Source organism: Catharus ustulatus, chromosome 5, assembly GCF_009819885.2.
Source record: "Catharus ustulatus isolate bCatUst1 chromosome 5, bCatUst1.pri.v2, whole genome shotgun sequence".
Classification (NCBI taxonomy): Eukaryota; Metazoa; Chordata; class Aves; order Passeriformes; family Turdidae; genus Catharus; species Catharus ustulatus.
Genome location: NC_046225.1, coordinates 12,422,363 through 12,440,713, shown reverse-complemented (window position 1 = coordinate 12,440,713; position 18,351 = coordinate 12,422,363). Strand labels below are relative to the sequence as shown.

Sequence of the window (18,351 nt, the reverse complement as noted above, 5' to 3'; positions counted from 1 at the left end):
TATTAAAAGGCAAATTAAAGCCATTAATCTTTAACTCTTCCACCACCTACAACATGCAGTAGGTTTTGTGATCTTTTGATTAAATAAAGTACAGGCTTTGAACCCTTACTAACACCTATGCAATTTTACTAAGTCACTGGCTTGTCATGAAGACAAGATGTTGATTTATTTAATTTTTATTGTTTATAAATAAATTTCTCAGCCACTTGCCTATATATATATGAAGGGATGAAGGAATGAATGAGGGATGAAGGAATGAATGGAAGAAAAAAGGTGACCCTGTCAACATTTCAGTTTCATGACAGGCACTTCAAGATTTAACAAACAAAAGGATGTTTTTACTCCCAAGTACTCCAGCTGGTATAGAGGACGGTATGAATCAATTTTACTGTTCTGCTTTTCCCAGCGTAGTTTATCTGCAATTCTGCTAGGTATGAAACCGAAACAACCCTGCAACTAATCTTTCTCACAACATGAGCTTCAGACTCTCAAATAATCCCCAAAGCACACAATTTCAGCAATGTTCTAAAAGCTGAATTTCTGACTTGTATTTCCTTGGGAAGTCTCAAAACTTTGCACAAATCCCTTTTAACGTTTCTCGTTTTTGAAAGGTAGTGCTTTGTAAAAAGGCAGAGCTGACACTGTGACAGCCCTGGCTTACAGCAGCAGGAGTCTTGTGGGTACTTCCACATTTCAAAACAGACTCAGGAAAGGAAAATAAATTGGTTCCTCTGGGTGAAACAGCATACAGTCTTTGTTTAGGGTAAAATAACTTTACCTCTCAGAACAAGCAGACTATTTAGAGTTAAAGGTATTCATTAAGATATCTAAACACGACATGGTAGATGTACTGCGATATGCCTAAGCTCCACTGAGCAATACAGTATTTAAAACAAAAACAGGTGGAAGGCATTGATTAGACCCTGAATTTCCCCAGAGGGTCTGATTTTTCTCTGGCAGTTTTCTAGCACAAGAATAAAACAAAGAATCAGAATGTTGATCCCAACCTCACTATTGAAAACTGCTAGTTTTGCCAATAACGTCCAGAAATACCGGCCCATAATGACGCGGGAAAACCGAAGTTGTTACATTACAAATTCCACACTTATGACCTTTTTCCTCCCCTTTTCTATTCTCCCCAAGCAAAAGCCAATGAGGAGAGTTTGTCAGCACAGCCCATGGGTAGGTGCTATTCATTTTAAATGCCCCACTTTAATCATGCAGTTGCCACTCTCCTTCAGCGATGATGTAGTGCAGAAGCACCAGCAGAGACGCTGTAGGTTGTTTAAGCGTAAAGCTCAGTTGGGACCACTGGGAGAGAAAGAAAACAAAACAAAACAAAATAAACCCCAAACCCCTCTACAAACATAATTCTGGCCCACAGAGAGGAGAACTTGCATTGCCTCCAGCAACATTCCTAAAGCTGTGGGTACTGACTGAAACACTACAGAAATTGTTTTAGCCGGCAAGGGATTTCTAGATATTTTACAGATTTGCTGGCCTAGCTGACAACATAATCACAACTGAAAGTGACAGATTATCAACATTATTAATGTAAAAAGAGAAAATACTGTGATATGGTCTTGCTTTATGGAAAGAACTCTGGGATGAAGGGTAGGCTGAAAATCCCAGAAGTATTTGTACAAAGACAGCCAAAGGTAAAATTTCAGGGAACTGATGCAAAAATCTACATTAATTTGGAAAAATGTCTGGAGACAGAAATATACACATTCCTATTTCACTTCCTCAGCCTCAAACCTGCACCTGTGCCTGCCACAGAACACAGAAGTCAAATGCATCCTAACCCCTGTAGACTGTACTCTCACTACAGAAAAGGGACCTATACAGAGAGTTATTTCTGCATATTCCACCACCAGCACAGCTGACATTTTGAATGGATGACATAGGGATATTGGATTAGCAGAGCATAGCACATGATAGAAGTTTAAGAAGGTTTTAAGTGGAATATACTGAACTGTACCAGAAACTTCAGTGCTAATGAAGCAGTTCCATACAAATAATAAAGTGCAAGTAACAAAGATAAAAATTCTTTAAAATACATTGACACATTCTTCCATCTTTAGTATGGAAAGAAGTGCTCACAACTTTGCATAAGAGCTGAAAGAATGCCAGTAATTCTGTAAAACAAACATGATGGCAGAGAGGGATTTTCTTCCTGACACGTGCAATCCAAATAAAGAGAAAACTTTTGAGAGTTTCCAACTCAAGAGAACATTGGAAATCCCAGTGGTTGAGTTCCTGGGATCTTCCATCAGATTACAAAAATCAGCTTGGAGGTGTGGTACTGCAGTACAGTTGGCAGCTTCTGCTCTGTTTCATAGGCACTATTACACAGGAACTGTCAAGAGACCTTCATTTTCTATTATAAAATAATTTTCATAAAGCCATACGCTTAAAATGCCTCCTGTATAGTTTTGGACTTGCTCCATGTCTCTTGCAGCTGAAGATGTGGAACTCTGCTGCCTACTTAGCAAATTCCAAAGGGCTAAGAGTTGAAGCACAGACATAGCCCTATAAACTTCCTGGAGCTCAGCACAACACATCCTCTCTGAACCAGGATGCAGGAATGCAGTCAGAGATGCCAGAAGAAAGGGAAAACTAACATCCAAAATAGCATGTCCACTGACCTCCTGCCTTCAGACTCAAAAGCAAAGATGCAACACAGCCACTCCTGGTCAGCAACTAAGTAATATTTATATTCTCCAATTCAAGGAAATGCCTACACAATATTCCTTACTTTATGAACAGATTTCTTCACAGTTAAAACTGTAAAAAAATTCCTCCTTATGCTATTAAGAGTACGTGGTCCTCTCAATTTTTTTTTCAGAATACTGCTCTGCTATGGTCTGGTACCACATATTTATGGTCTGGCTACAGAAAGAGTCTCCACACACCTCCAACATTGAGAGCTTTTCCCCATGGAGCTGATAGCTAGCACACATTTGAGGACACTCACCCTTATCTTGTCATCTGTTTCCATAGTGGCCTGCAGTCTTCCATTCACACTGAACACACAGAAGAGGCCATTTTCATAATATATGACACAGTGGCCTTCTCTGGAAGCTTGAATAAGTTTTGGTCTCAGGCAGCTTTCAGGACCCTGTAATCTTTCAGGACCTTCCAACGTCCTCAGTAGATCTCCATTCATAGAATGTATGAGACATGGTCCTTCTAGTGAGACAGAATAGGATCTCAGGTTAGTGACTTACACACTCAATTCAAGACATCATTTTACAAATAAGAAGTCATGACTTCTACTTAAATAATCATTATTATACTTCTTCACAATGGTTGTTACCATGTTTAGGTGAATTGCCCATGACTTTAAGGGTGCCAGACACTAAGATTAATCCAAAGCTTTTAAGAGATAAGCTGTTTAAGTGTTTTAGAGCACCTAGATTGCCTTCTGTGGCTTTTCTTTTAAAGCAAGTAGTTAATTCTGAGAGTTAATTTTGAGATTATTTAATTTTGAGTAATTAAATGCACTGAAACATTGACAGAAGATTTTCAACACACAAAGACACCCGAATCTAAGAGTAATGAATTTACATATGTAGGTATTCTACAGGTGTATGTTCTCATTTTAAGATTTTAAGCCATATACAACCCACTAAGTATTTGCTTTTTTAACATATTTTGACAAATACCTGTTTTGCACATAAACCACATGAATTCACATGCACAGAAATGCACATAGGTACAGACAATGAGTACACCCAACCCTGAAGAAGTGTCTCTGAGTAGTTACTTTAGAAACACTAAAGTAGAAAAATACTAATTCCAAGAAACTTACAGTTTAAAAATAATTTTTGACAATTAAGAAATAAGAAAATTAGAAAGAATATCCACAGAATCAACATCTTTATAATTTGTCTGCTAAAAGCAGGTCTTTGAAAACACAAGTGGAGCATATTAAAAGCTTTGCAGCCAAGCTGAAAGAGCCTGAACAGAATTACCAGTAGTTTATACACACCCTTCATCAAACAGTCCAGTACATTCTCTTTCTCTCAAAACTAATTTTTGCTTCTCTTTTTTGAGAAGTTATCCATTACAGCCACTCTTCACCATCCTGGCCCTCAAAAGCTGTATCCAACTATGCTATATGCAATTATATACTGGATAAACAAACAGAAACAGCAATCAGGAGGGAAACTGATGTGGTTGCCTCTTCTTATAAATGTCTGAACAATCCTCAGTTTTAATGTGCTTAAAAAGAGGTTTCAAATTCCATAGCAACTCAAAAAAAAGTTAGAAATAAAAACCACATAAAGTTTATAAATTCTTCCACCTGAAACTATATTCCTCTTGACATTAGGATTATAGCTTCACAAACAGAAAGAAATGACAAGAACTACGTTACCTTTTGAACCACTTATTACCAGGCCAAGCTCAGCACAAATGGCAGCACAGGTGATCTCATAGTCGTGTCCTGTCAGAACAGCTCGAGGAGTAGCGAAATCACCTTCAGTGAAAAAACAATAAAAGCAATCCTTGGTTACAATCTATTCCCAAAATCACTGCTTTCCATCACTGAAGCACCTTTTGTTTCCCTGCTCTTTGAATTCATGTTGCTTACAAATCACTTCAATGCTCCTGTTTGCATATGGGAGTGTGGTACTCCTGCCTGTGTAGCACAGCAGCAGCACTCTGCCTGCATATTTACTAACCTGCAGGAATATGAAAGCCAGGTGTGCAGTAAAACAAACCAAACTTGGTTTCCCCTCCCTCTGTCTCCCCTTCTAATTTATATTTTGTGGAGGGAGAGATTTAAGTCAACAGGCATTCTTACAACAGGCATTCTTACAACAGGCATTCATAAACACAAGTATCACTACAGCAGCTATCAGAAGACACCTGAAGTGCCCAAAGATGAAGGAAAACTTCCAGTGACTGATTTCATTTTAAACTAATAACAGTGCTGAAACCTCAGCTTGAAGTCTAGTTCTTTACAAAATGTGGAGTTTAACTACAGTCAGTATAAATTTCTGATGAATTTGCAAAAAAATCCCACTCACACCTAACATTAAGGATCCTATTAGACATTTCCCTGCTACAGGAACTGTATTTTATTTTTTCTGTAATTCTCTTTATAATCAACCATATATGGATACAATAAAAATAATTTTACAACTGGCACATTTAAAGCAAAAAAAACATTACTCTCCAGGTCAAGGCAGAGAAAGGGTAAGCAAATTCTATAAAGCTCTTTAAATCGTTTTATAACTTTGCTCACAGATTATTCACTGCCCTCTTCAAGAGTGCTGGCATTTCACAAAATGAAAAAGTTTGTTTTACCATATAATTAGCTCATTCATAGCATTCTACAAAGCATTTAAACTCAAAAGAATGTTTCTTGAGGAATGCTACCATGTAGTTTTCAAAAGGTTTAGATTAATATTTAAGCAGCAGGGAATAATTTCATTTCACCATGGATGATGATATGTGAGATACCAACCAGGCAGTAAAGCAGTGGTAAAATCAACCTTTTATTCACTTGAAAAAGAGGAGATGGTCTTATAAAGACACAGAGTAATAGAGGGACCAACTGATTCCATTTGTTACTAAGTTAGCACCAACCAAATTACATTTGGGGTTGCAACTTCTTAAAAGATAAACCCAGCATAAAGTCATCAATCTGTCCATGTAGAGCAGCACCAGCAATACTGGTCCTGGGTGTTATTAGAAATCATGGAGCTCTGTTTAAAGGGATAGTTTCTCATGTGTACACTGACAGACTTCTCTGCAAAAGAGGTGTAAGATCTGGGCTTGCATAAATATTTTAACTCACACCATTTATGCCACCCTCCAAAACATCTATGCAGCTGCTGCATTCCAATGGCTTTTAAGTAAAGATCATAATGTCTGACAAAGCCTCAAATCAAGAATTTTGACCTTTCAAAATTTGATTTATTCTGCAGTTACTACTACAGTTTACATCAACAATGCAAAATCTTGAAAAGTAAATAAATCTACTTCTTCTTAGGTATAGCCACAGACATTATATGTGTGTGTGCATACATGTGCACACCCAGGCATGTACACTGCCAGCATTTCAAATGTGAATTTTAAATGGAGCAACTTGCTGAATTGTCCTAATCTCTTAAGAAACAGTCATTAGAAGCTGTCGCTTTTGTTTCACATAATGTTTGAAAAAACAGACTCAAGCCCAGGAAGTATGGCAGACAGTTCAGGAGCAAAGGAAAAAAAAACCCTCCCAACAAATTAGAAGCATAAGGGTGGATTTAATGACCTCTAGGTACTTCTCAGGTGGCTGGTCCTGTGAATTTTGCTACAAACCTTTCAGAGCAAAGCTGCTCTATTGTACATTGCTCCTTTAAACATGGGCTGGGCACCTCAGAAGATTCATAAATTAACTCTGTGTAGCCAAGCCACAAACCTGCGTTTTAGCGGAAAATGTAACAGCAACCATACCAGTCATACTATGCAGTAACCATTTAATACTGCCAACCAATTTTTTCTCCCTGTGGTTCCCAAGCCCTAAAATGCAGCAGCTTTGTGCATTTAAAGGTCTTTTTAGTTTGTTTTCTTTGAAATGAGCTGCCTATATTAGCAACATTTCAGAATTCTGGTTTTATTGCTTTCTTCTGCTTTCAGAAATTGAATTAACACATATTCACATAGATCAGCAAGGAATTAATCTAATTATACACTTCACATTAATGAGACTTTTGAAATCAGAGAAGTTTTAAATATACAACATTGCAGGAGGTAATGAATGTAAGATGTTGGAGTTGGAAGCACTTATGAGAAGCAATGCCTGAATGAATTATTAGGACTTGGAGATAAACAAAATCATGAGAGTAAACTGATTGGTTACAGCAACTACATTATTATGGACTTTATCTGCATAAGACTGTCAGCAACTACATGCATTAAATGTAGAAGACTCTTACATCAAGAAGTAGAAACTGAGCATATATATTTATCACAGTTCACAGAAAATAAAATTGCCCAAAGTAACACTCACAGTCTTTTCAGAATTGAGACTTGACTTTAAACATAACAGAGTATAAATCTACAGGTGGAAGGATCAGTGTTTCATAGATTGTATCAAAAATTTCCTAAATTATATTTGAAATAAAGAAACACTTAAACAAGGCGGGGGAGGGAACCAAAACAAAAACCCAACCCAAATGAACAAAAAAAAAAAAGAAGAAAACTAAGTAGTATCTTTAAAGAACTTAGGCTTTGAATAGATACTGTAAAAGAAGAGTCCTGTGAAAAGTCAGGCTGACTCCTTTGATAAGAATGTCAAGTATTTAGGGGTTTCCAAGCCTCTGATTTCCCAAATAATGGGGTCAACTTAAAAGCTGGTCATAGAGCAGAACAGATTTCCTTAAAAGCTTTTAAACTGTTATTGCTTCAAAAGATTGTCATGGTTTTCAATAATGCAAAGAGAAAATTTTATTTTGTTGCTGGTTTAAGGGGCACCACTTCAAACTTTTCTAAATTGTTTCAGGAGAACAGACTCGCAGACCCTTTTGAAAAGCTAGGGAAGTGACTTCAAAGGGAAGAGAGTCTTTGTCCGCTAAGCAGGTTTACGACCACTGATGCAAACCCTAAGTAAGGGCTGAAAAGAATACTCAGAGAATCTTTATGGAGATCCTTAAGGAAGATGAACAAGTCAAATGAAATTAAAGATAGTTCAAATCCTAGCACTAATAACCAGAACACAATAGTTTTACAGATGTGCTTTTCTCAGTGTGGGATATAGTGATATGCTCAGACTATCCCGTCACTGGATTGATGCTTGGAGCTGGATGCTGTAACATTCCTAATGCCACATTCACATTGCTGCAAATGCCATCAATGATTTATTCAAGCCACAGAAGGCACACATAAAGTTACTTTCCAGTAATGGACCGAATACTTTACTTTTGCAGCAACCATTCAAATTATTTTGAAAGAACTCACCTACATTCCAATAAATAATTTCTGCAAAGCTGTTTTCCCATAGAAAATAACATAAAATATCACTCTTACTTAAGTAACTAAAGTACATTTTAAATCATAAAACTCAAGCTTCAGAAGATAAAAGAAGAGCACATGATATCATGTCAGCCTGTGGTGATATATCAGTGAAAAAATGTTAGGCTTTTGGAGACTACGTTTAAAAAGGAACAGTGGGATTACAGCAAAGTCAAAACTTTCTTCCAGTTTAATGACATCCAGAAGAAGAAAAGTCTTACTGGAGAGAATAAGAAATTGGTTTGTATTACTGGGTCTCTCTCTGCTATTTTTTTTCAGCTTTGGTGATGTTACAATACAAAGCAGGATCATGACATTTTAAATCCATCGGCAAATTCCTGAAATGGCCGCTTGCTTTATTTTCAACACTAAGCTGTAAAAGCTGAGCCAAACACAAGAACTCATTTGAAGAAAAATATCTTCCTAAAAAGAAACCAAAGGAGAGATTAGCTAAAAAACTTACCTCACAATTAAATATGAGATATTCTTCCTACTATTTATGGGTAAGATAATATTATGGAATACACTAAAATATAAAATATTCAACTGCGATCCTTTTTATGTTTTATAATGAGAAGACAGTCAATTATTATAAGTCACAGAGACCTAAACAGTAATTTCTAAATTATTCTGTGATTGCAGAGGCTGTGGGGCACTTTTAAATGGGAAATTAATTATGCGATTTTATGTCAATATAAAATCCAAATTAAATGAAGCATCAGTTAATCTTTCTTTTTGACCTATTTCTTGCAAAAGTGATTGAGTGCTTTCTCAGAACAATACATCAACCAAACCAAATTATACCTGTAAGAAAGGACTTCTTCTAAAACTCACTTTTAAAATTTCCCAATTTGGAAGTTGCTTTTTATGATTAAAAAATGAGGAAAACAATAAAAGGTTTGAAATAAACATGGGAAGTATACAGATGTATGTACAGAATATAAGACATATGGACAAATATGCTCTAAGCAAAATGTAGGTAAATCAAGAAAACTATTTTGCTGCTAAGGTCCTATGTTGATTATATAGCAGGTTTCAGACTTTAATTGCATCAAAATGATAACTGTCAAATATTACACAGTCTGTGCATTAACATTATTTATAGATCATATAATCAGCCAAATTATCAGAACCCTACTTCACTGGCACAGAAAGTTACCTAATGGAAGAGAGATCTTACTCAAGTGATACCACACAAAATCATTGAAATATTCCTAAAGCTGTAGTTTGAATAATCTTTTCTTTGTAAATAAGAAGTTTTATATAACAATATAAAATTTTCATATTATATAGGAACGTCATTGTTCTCTGGTTCTTCATGCGACACTCCATCAGCATTTCCTCTTAATTCCTTCAAACTATTTCCCATCTGTTCAGACTTATTTTCCCACAAAAAGTACAACCTTATGCCAAGATGCAAGTTTTGGTTTTGTAAAAAAACACTTCAATCCTGTATATTCTGAAAAAGGAACAACATCTTCGAACAAGGCATCATTCTATCCTGAAGCAAGGTCTAAACACGCAAAGCACAGGAGATGCTATAATTTGTTCAGCAGGGAGAAAATACATCAGATTTAACTTGTAGGATTCATTTCAGTAAATATAACCAGGAGGGTTTACTGCATTTCCCTCAGTGTCACTCAGTGCAACAAGTGGCCAACATTTATTCAATATTCATGAGAGATTTTTTCATACATGCTGAGTCACAAAAACATTTCCAAAACAAACAGAATAAAGAAGAAGATCTAACAGGCCTTCATAAACTTGCTATTACAATTCAGACTTCAAAAGTCAATAATCCCCAGTCTCTTAATTCCTACACCATGTGCAACACAAAACTTTCTGGAACAGGTTCTCCCTTAGAGGGGATTCATCTGCTGCAAGTCCTGGAAATCATTCAACAGGACTCCTCCCACTGAACCCAGGCCTTTTTGAAGCCCCTGGAAAATATCTGCAAGTGAATATTCAGGGTCAGAGTACACTAATATTTTAATATTTGCACCATCTCGACTTCATAAACTGTTACTTATATGGCAGCTTTGAAGTTTTAGAACACTGCCATGGTTTATGAAGGGGCTTTTGTTTATACTAAAAAATAATCTATTTTCTTCATATTTCTCTTTTTTGGTTTATAGTACCATTACCTAGTGAGTTCAAGAAAAAAAGACAGCAAACCTAAACAGAAAAGGAAAACAAAAAAAAAACCCCAATCAAATAAACAAAAAAAATCAAGAAATTATTTCAGTCAGAAATAGCAGCTACTAAGCAATTGTAAGATAAATTAAGATAACTACATCTAGTTAAAACCTATACAGCGTTTCATAACTTGGGCAAAATATAATCTGAGATGAGAGGTTTCCTATGATTAAGTGCACCCAGCTTGGCACATTTTCATGATCTTTTTATTCTCCCCTATTAAAATACATCAAAAAGAATTTATTTTCAAGTCTGTGCTTGAGCTATTTGATTACATTTATAAAGGTATTTTAAAACCAATACCACCAACCAGTAGTATATTGTACTAGAGATTATTTACCAATGTAAGTCAGAGTGCTGATGGTATACACCAAGTTCAGAGAATACTCAAATTAGCTGTCTTTTTACAACTCTTTAAACCAGGTACTTTTTCAATGAGGCAGGCCATAACTCCAGTATCTCCATGGTGCTACTAGAATTTCGATTCAGAAACACTTAAAAAAAAATTTCTCACCCAAGTCAGGATTATTGTATTGATCAAATAATTTTTATAACATTTGCACTGTGATCTTATTCTAGACTATAAATTATTATATCTTCTGCACTACTCTGTTCTGTCTTACATAGTGTAGACTTTAAACTGGATGGTGATTTTTCTCAGCAACCAACCAAGGAAAAATAAATGTGATGCATTAGCACATCATCCCACAACTCTGTATATGGTGCACATTAAGGTTGTATTCATTTACCATCTGAATGTAATTCCTTTTACCACATCAACTATTAGTTATAAGTCATAAATACAACATTGTTTTTCCTGGAACTCAAAGGTCTGTGTTCCATCATGGAGCACTAAATATCTTTATCCTGTTGGAAATTGCATGCATCCCATTTCAGTAACACCTGAAAGATGGATATTGCCAACAAAAAGCAGCACCCAAACTCCTTCTGTGCTTCTAGTCTCAAAATACATACATCCTTGATTGCCTCAAAACTTGGTCTACAATGTTTTTTTGAATTACTGGGTTGACTAGTCCTGAAACACAATCTCTTAGCCAGCTGAAAACAAGGATGATAGAGATGCTACACTTAATACTGTAGGACATCCTTTTAGCCAAAACAAATATTCATGGCACACAAATTTACATGCTCATCCCTACCTAGCCACTATGGCTATTTAGCTGCTTTCCAAACTATCTGTGAATGTCATTTCAAGTTCTTTTCAAAGAAGACCTTGTCCCCATAGGTAACTATGGCATGACTTTTGGTATTATATAAATACAAAATTATCTGGCTTGTGCTCCATCCTTGCAGATTTCCAGATATACCAGAATTCATCCACCTGTTATTCCTCATCTTTTTTTCTTGTTTAAATATGTGGAAGGTAGGACCTTCATTTCTGTGTGATTTACAGAGTACTTGGAGGCCTCCATACAATGAGGTTCAATGAGGCCTCAAACTCTTTGAGGTATCAATGTGTTACAGCTGAGAGAAGAAAGGACAGTGACCTTTTGTGGCTGCAGAATTCAAGGCTCTGTTCCAGATTCACACAGATTCACAACATTCACTCTTGTTACCTGTGAAGCTACAGGGAACTGTGGGACCAGTTACAGCATCAGGGCCTCTGTCCACTAAGCTCCCACGAGGCTTTCAAGGCTAACACTGAATAATGCAGTAAATGTTAGGTAAAAGAATATTCAGTGGTTGCTACACCTTTCAAAAACGTTATGGATACTTTTCCCAAGCTTTTTGGATATTCTCTATGATTCTTTGTACTGAATTGGACTTGCAGCACACATAGAAAAATGTAATATTGTGCTTGTTAAAGCCCTTTAAAGTACAAAGAAAAAAGTACTCAATTTCTTTTTACAGTTCCACTTAACAAAACACTCCTGACCCATTTCTGTTTCAGTCCCTATGCTGGACTTAAATTCACATCGTATTTTCTCATTTTAATTTTAACAAAAAAGATAAAAATTATACTACAAATGAATTTTTTTTTGCCTCCAAAATGTGAATAGGTATTTTTACTTTTTTACTAAATAGTGCTTGGAATCCAGTCCTGAGATCAGCTTCAACTGGATGCCAGCAGATGGTGCTGAAGGACTCTGGCTTTACAGACAACATTGTGCTGTCCTGCCATTTTTGAGAAACAAAGAATATTTGTTATATCTGCAGTAAAACAATGTTACAACAATACTGAATTATTTACTGGCTAGTTTTTTTTAAGAAGCGCTCACACAATAATGTATAAAATGCGTGCAGGGGTAAAAAAATAAAAGTGCTATTGAGCACCTAAAGGAGCATGTGCAGACTATCCTAAAACTCGATGCTGGAGCAACACTTTTCCTACCAGGCTGACTTCAGTGGAGTATTGCCTTTATAGCTGCAGCAATTTCAAACATATTTTAGTATTTTGAGGCTCTGCAAATACGTAGCTACTCTGATAGACAGAAAGTAACAGTAATAGGAGAATTTGCATTGCTAACTAGCCTGATTAGTGATTTATGGACATTTTGATACTCCTGCTACTTAGCACGGTAAATGGAAAAGGGAAGACTAACAGGTAAGCTTTTTACAACTCCTTCCCAATTCAATTTTTTAAAAAGAAGCTGCTATTAAGGAAATTACTTTCAATGTTTTAAAAACAATAATGAGAATTGTAAATAAATTTTACTCTATAAATACTTCTTGGAAATGTGGACCCTCATCTTTTCTACTACTATTGGTTTTAAAACGAATTTTAAAAATAGAAGTCCAGATCATGCAGAGCTGGGAACCAAGATGTAAGTTAATTCAAGATGAGGATAAGGGAAGAAGGCAAGAGAGGATTTTTGGCTACTGAGTTAACAGCAGACACATGACCTGCTTGAAATCAGTGTGACTGTTCACTATGTGCAGAGAGAAGCATCTATGCAAACCCTCACAGAATTCAACTTCGCAGGATTAGTGTGTCTGAGTACAAAGCCATTATAACCCATGACATTATTCTTCAATCAACCAACACAAAGATGCTCCTCAGGTATAATTTAAAGTTTAAATTGCTTGCATTGTCGACTTTAATAATTTATTATGAATTATTAAAAAAGTTTAAAATTTTCCAACTGAAAAATGTCTGCAGCAGTTGATGAAATACAGATGTTTTATCTTTTACTATGATTACCAATACAATTAAAACGAATGATTTCTCTAGTCTCAAGATTATAGTTTTAATGTTAAGAATAATTTATAATTATTTTATAATACATATGCTATACATATTATATATATTTAATAATAATAATGTTAATTGATAAAGTCTTGTATGTATTCAAATATTTATTTAGGAATTCTAGCTAAATAAAAATCAAACAAAAATGCAGTTTCTTTTACAAGTAGCTTGGATAGGAACAAGATTGCTCTTCAGCAAGACAAGAAACATGGTTAAATTTTGAATCCTTTGGGAGATTCCATATATTATAAATGGAAAAGATTATGCATTTTAAAAATTTGCATCTGAGGGAATTATTCTACACATTTTCAATAGCAAAACTGTTCAGTGAATCTTTCCAATTAAATCTTAGTTAAATAGAGTAATTGTATTTTGAAGTATGAAATCAGGCACTTACATTCACGTGAGTCCTGCTACACAGCTACACCACTAAAGCCATTTATTTCCCACACTTCAGAATACCTGAATATAGTACCCACTAAAAAATATAAAGCTATGTAATGAAAGCACCCCCATAGTCCTCGTGATGCAAATGTGATACATACAGAGAGTAACATTTTCTGGTTTTATGGGCTAACATAAAAGAGGTAATATAATTTGTTTTATTCACATATGTGTGGAAGATCAGTGCAATAACTCAGAAGAGAGCCCATTAGTATTAGCAGTAGTGATACAGTTACACACAGACTGTACATTTCATAGCACTGAAGATTTTTATCAGTCAAGCCTTAATTTCCTTAGCAAATCAAATTTCTAATTAAAAAATATTTTGGTTTTTTCAAAATACAAAAACTGAAACCTAATTGTGGACGCATTCATGGATATTTGAAAGCAATGGAACCATATCTTCATACTCTGTGAATAAAGAGCAAGAAATAGCAGAAAAACACTTTGCCTTCCACTGGACTATAGAAATGTCTATCGTTTATTAAGCACAAACCATTTTAGAAGGATAAACAATATTAAGACATATTCACTATCATAAACCTCCCCTTCAAGAAAGTACATCCAAACATTAGCTACAGTGAAAAACCCAAAACCTTGAAGACAGATTTACATTCACTAACATTCATGATTGGCCTCTACCTGGTCCATGTAGGTGAGGGATTATTAAAGAAAACTGGAGAAAATGGGATATCCCAAAATCATGTGTCGGTACAGGAATACCACAAGTATGTTTGTAGAAAGAGATTTGGAGATAATTTTTAATATAAAACAGCTAGAGATGACCTTATAGATGATTATAACCAATACAGCAAAACAAATACACGCCTTGCTGAATGGAATTCACATGCAAGTGGCTAAGATATGAGAATGTTCAATACACTTTACAAGTGAGAGATCAAGGACAAGATAATTCCTGAAGTATTTTGGGAAAACAGGTTTCAATAGATACAGAATATCCTTCTGTAAGATCCCACGGGCAGTTAAGCTACAGAAAACAAAGGAAAAGGTAATAAGGCTACTAGTGAATGCAGCAGAGGGATAAGACAGACAAGATCTCAGCTGCCACAACTCAGAGCTCTCCAGTGACTTTGACACAGGAAAGTCAGGCAGAAAGATCAAAATAAATGAGATATTTCTGAAACAGTGCAAGCAACAAACAGTGCAAAGAGACAAACCCCAGAGAGCCACACAGAGATGAGATGTAACTAACAAGGACATCAGGAATAACATTCTAAAAACATAAAAATATGCCAAGTTTTCTCAAGAAGTTGATTAGTTAAGAGCAAGCAATACCAGTAAATGATGCCATACAAAGGACTTCAAGAAAAGGTCAGCTGCAGTCAGACAGCAAAGCCAAGTAAAACCAGCAGTGAAAACTCTTGTCGCAACTAGAGAATATCTGAAGGAGGTACATGCTTGGCACTCAATTGGCCTGATAATAGCGAGCTGAAGATACTGTGACAATGAAGCTACATAATCCCAGAGTTATAACAATTGTTTCATGGATATTGGGTGGGGTTCTGCAAGACTGAAAACAGTCTAGCGTTGTTCAAGAAGCAGGAAAAAGAAAAATACGAGAGTAGTCTGCTTAATCCCAACAAACAGAAAAAATACTGGCAGAACACTTACATTTTTATATATATACACACAATTTCCTACAAGAAAACAAGGAGATGAGTAACAGCTGATTTGGATTTGTTCTGAACCAATCATGTCAAAGCTATTTTTTCTTGCAATGGCAAAGTAACAGGACGTGTTCAGGAGACATCACATATTTTTACTTTAGTAAGAACTGCAGCGCTGTTCCACGTGAGCAATTTCTTAAGGAAAACAGGGAAGTACACATTCAGAAGATACTATTATACCTTGGAAAGCTACATTCAGAAAGCTATTCATTGTCAAAATGGTAAATGTATTGATGGGCATTCCTGGACTGTGTGCTAGTTGGCATTTGCTTTAATGACCAATTTAATAGAATAAGACTGCAAAGTATATTTGCAGATATGAGTTGCCGCAAGGCTGCTGGAGGACAGGATGAGAAATCAAAGTAAGTTTGGCAAATTGGATAAACAGTCTAAAAAAGAATACCCTTCAGGAAGTTTGAAGATGAGGTTCCACAGCTATACTACACAGAGGAGACAAGTGATTCTTCAGAAAACACTGAAACTCATATTGGCTCATGCCCTTAAAAGAATTGACAGTGTCATGGTGTTTTGAAAGAAACAGATATTCCCTGGGCATGTGAAAAGTACTGGTCTGTAAAACAGGTTGTTTTCTACTTAATACTGGAAAGGTTTCAGCTGAATTCCTGGGTCTGCTTTGAGGAAGACAGTCAACTGAAGAGGGGAATACACAAAAAAAATCAGAGGTCTGGAAAAACATGACTTATGACAAAAACCAAAGAATTGAGTTATTAAAGTTGGAGGCAAAGAATTGCAGGTCATGGCAATCCAAATAACCGGAAGTAGCTACAAGAAGGAAATAATCTGTTCTCTACACAAAACAAAAATAGATAAAAGATGATAGAATTCAACTGCTGCAAAAAGAATTGGACAGGAGGCTGAACACTGGGAAAAGACTGCTAAGGACAGGGCTTCTAAGGCCCAAAAATGCAGGTGCTGAAGTTTTTAAGGGAAGATTGGACAAACATCAGGGGAGATTGGTTTTGGCATAGTTAAGCCCTCATTGGGAAAAGAGAATAGATCAGGTGACCAAAGCCCTGTTTCCTATGGTTCTGTGATTACAAAGGAAAATGGATCCCCCAACCTAAGTAATGTCCAAACACCAGGAGTTGCCACTTGAGCTTCAAAGCGAAAGTGGGATCTGAAAGTGATGCTCACCATTTGTATGCAAATGAATTCTCTCATCTCTTTGCTCCAGCCATCACACAACCCCTCCTCCCACCCCCCACTTCTCCCCTCCACCTCCACTTCCTTAGGCTGGGCAAGGACAAAACACAGCATCTTTCCACAGCCCTCTCCCAGGAATCTCCCCACATTCCATCACACAAGTCCTGGTGCATAATGTCACATCCCCAAGTGGTGCCTTGGAGCCTCTAAATATGCAGAAGCCAACTTTGTGTGCCACAGATCACACATGGGCTCCAAGGAGTACCGAGGGGAAGGACACATCCTCTCCCTCCCACCTCCCCCAAGGCAGCCACATGCCAAGGAGAGAAAAGGAAAAGCCTCTTGCACTATGCAAAGTGACTTTACATCTACACAGTAAATTATGCTAATTAATGGGAAAGCAAAACAGCTCAAGGCTATTCCAAAGGATACAACTACTTCAGGTCCTTAGCTCTGTTCTGGATTATTCCAAGGCTTGGCCAGAAATTGTCCCCAGAAACATTTTTGCTCCAAAGTGAAGTAGTGCCATGCTTTTATATTTTCAAAACCAATTAATTTAGAAAGAGAAAAACTCTACATTTGATCAAAGAGCACAGTGAAATATTTCTTCTTCCCATTTCAGGTTTTAATTTGAGAAGGAAAAAATGATTTAACCTAAATGTAATCAAGCTGTTTTGTGAAGAATAAAATAGTTTCCAGCAGATCTGTCCCATGTAGAAATTTCATATCTCTGAGATATGTCAGATTTGGTTTACATTGATCAATGCATTTGAGAGGTATTGGGGAAAGACTAAATAAGATAGTTACTCCATAGCTGTAATTTCTTTAAAAAGTCAGCCTCAAAAGCTAAATTATGTAAATAATTGCTGTTTTGTAGATACTTGAAAGCAATGGAATGATATCTTCATATTCAATGGATAAAGACAAAGAAATAGCAGAAAACCAACAAACATTTTTCTTCTGTTAAACCAAAAGCAGAAAATTTTTTAATACGGTCAAGTTAGCCAGAAAATTGTCCTTGATAAAGAATATCAAACCACTTATTTATCACATGTGCCACAGCTCACCTGGCTTAAGTATCATTCTAAAACATGAATATACAGAGCCAGAGATCCAGAGCTCAGTTCTCTGAAAGTAAAGAAATCGGATAAGTGAACCTAAATAAAATGGAACTGGTGGAATAATGGGTGCCTAATGGGATATTATTCAGAGTAGATGGATCATACCAGCCTGCTGGCTGATGTACACCTGAGGCAACAGGTACTATGAGAAGAGGAAAGAAACACTCCCTGGTTTAAATCACTTTTTCTTCAAACTACTCTGGCACCATGATTGGGATAAGTATCATTAGATGCACCTGGCTGTGATGTCATCTTAAGATGGACATTAGGGATAATTAAATAGGAAAAAAATAGAAAAGAGGTATCAACTCAGAGTATCCAAAACTGCAGTGAACAGTGCTCAGTTAAAGCATGGATAAACTATATTTTGAGTATAAGAATCATAATCTTCAAATACAGAAAGACATTAGACCAGTTAAATCTCAACATCCTGCAAATGGATGGAAGTTACAGCTGCACTAACAGGGCTCAGAACCCAACAAGTCTCCTGGTGCTTCCCATTTCTGACAAAATCACA

At 36.2% G+C, this 18,351-nt stretch overlaps 1 protein-coding gene across 4 annotated transcripts in view; it reads right to left on the bottom strand.

Annotated features, from left to right (window-relative positions):
* The window catches only part of LRBA (LPS responsive beige-like anchor protein), a 365,003-nt gene that overhangs the window by 7,230 nt on the left and 339,422 nt on the right, over window positions 1–18,351 (bottom strand). For all 4 annotated transcript variants that reach the window (XM_033059906.1, XM_033059908.1, XM_033059907.1 and 1 more), the window contains 2 exons: window positions 4,382–4,483; window positions 2,978–3,192 (listed from right to left, as the gene is read on the bottom strand). In XM_033059906.1, coding sequence (XP_032915797.1) covers window positions 2,978–3,192; window positions 4,382–4,483 — 317 coding nt within the window. The remainder of the gene's footprint in view (window positions 1–2,977; window positions 3,193–4,381; window positions 4,484–18,351) is intronic.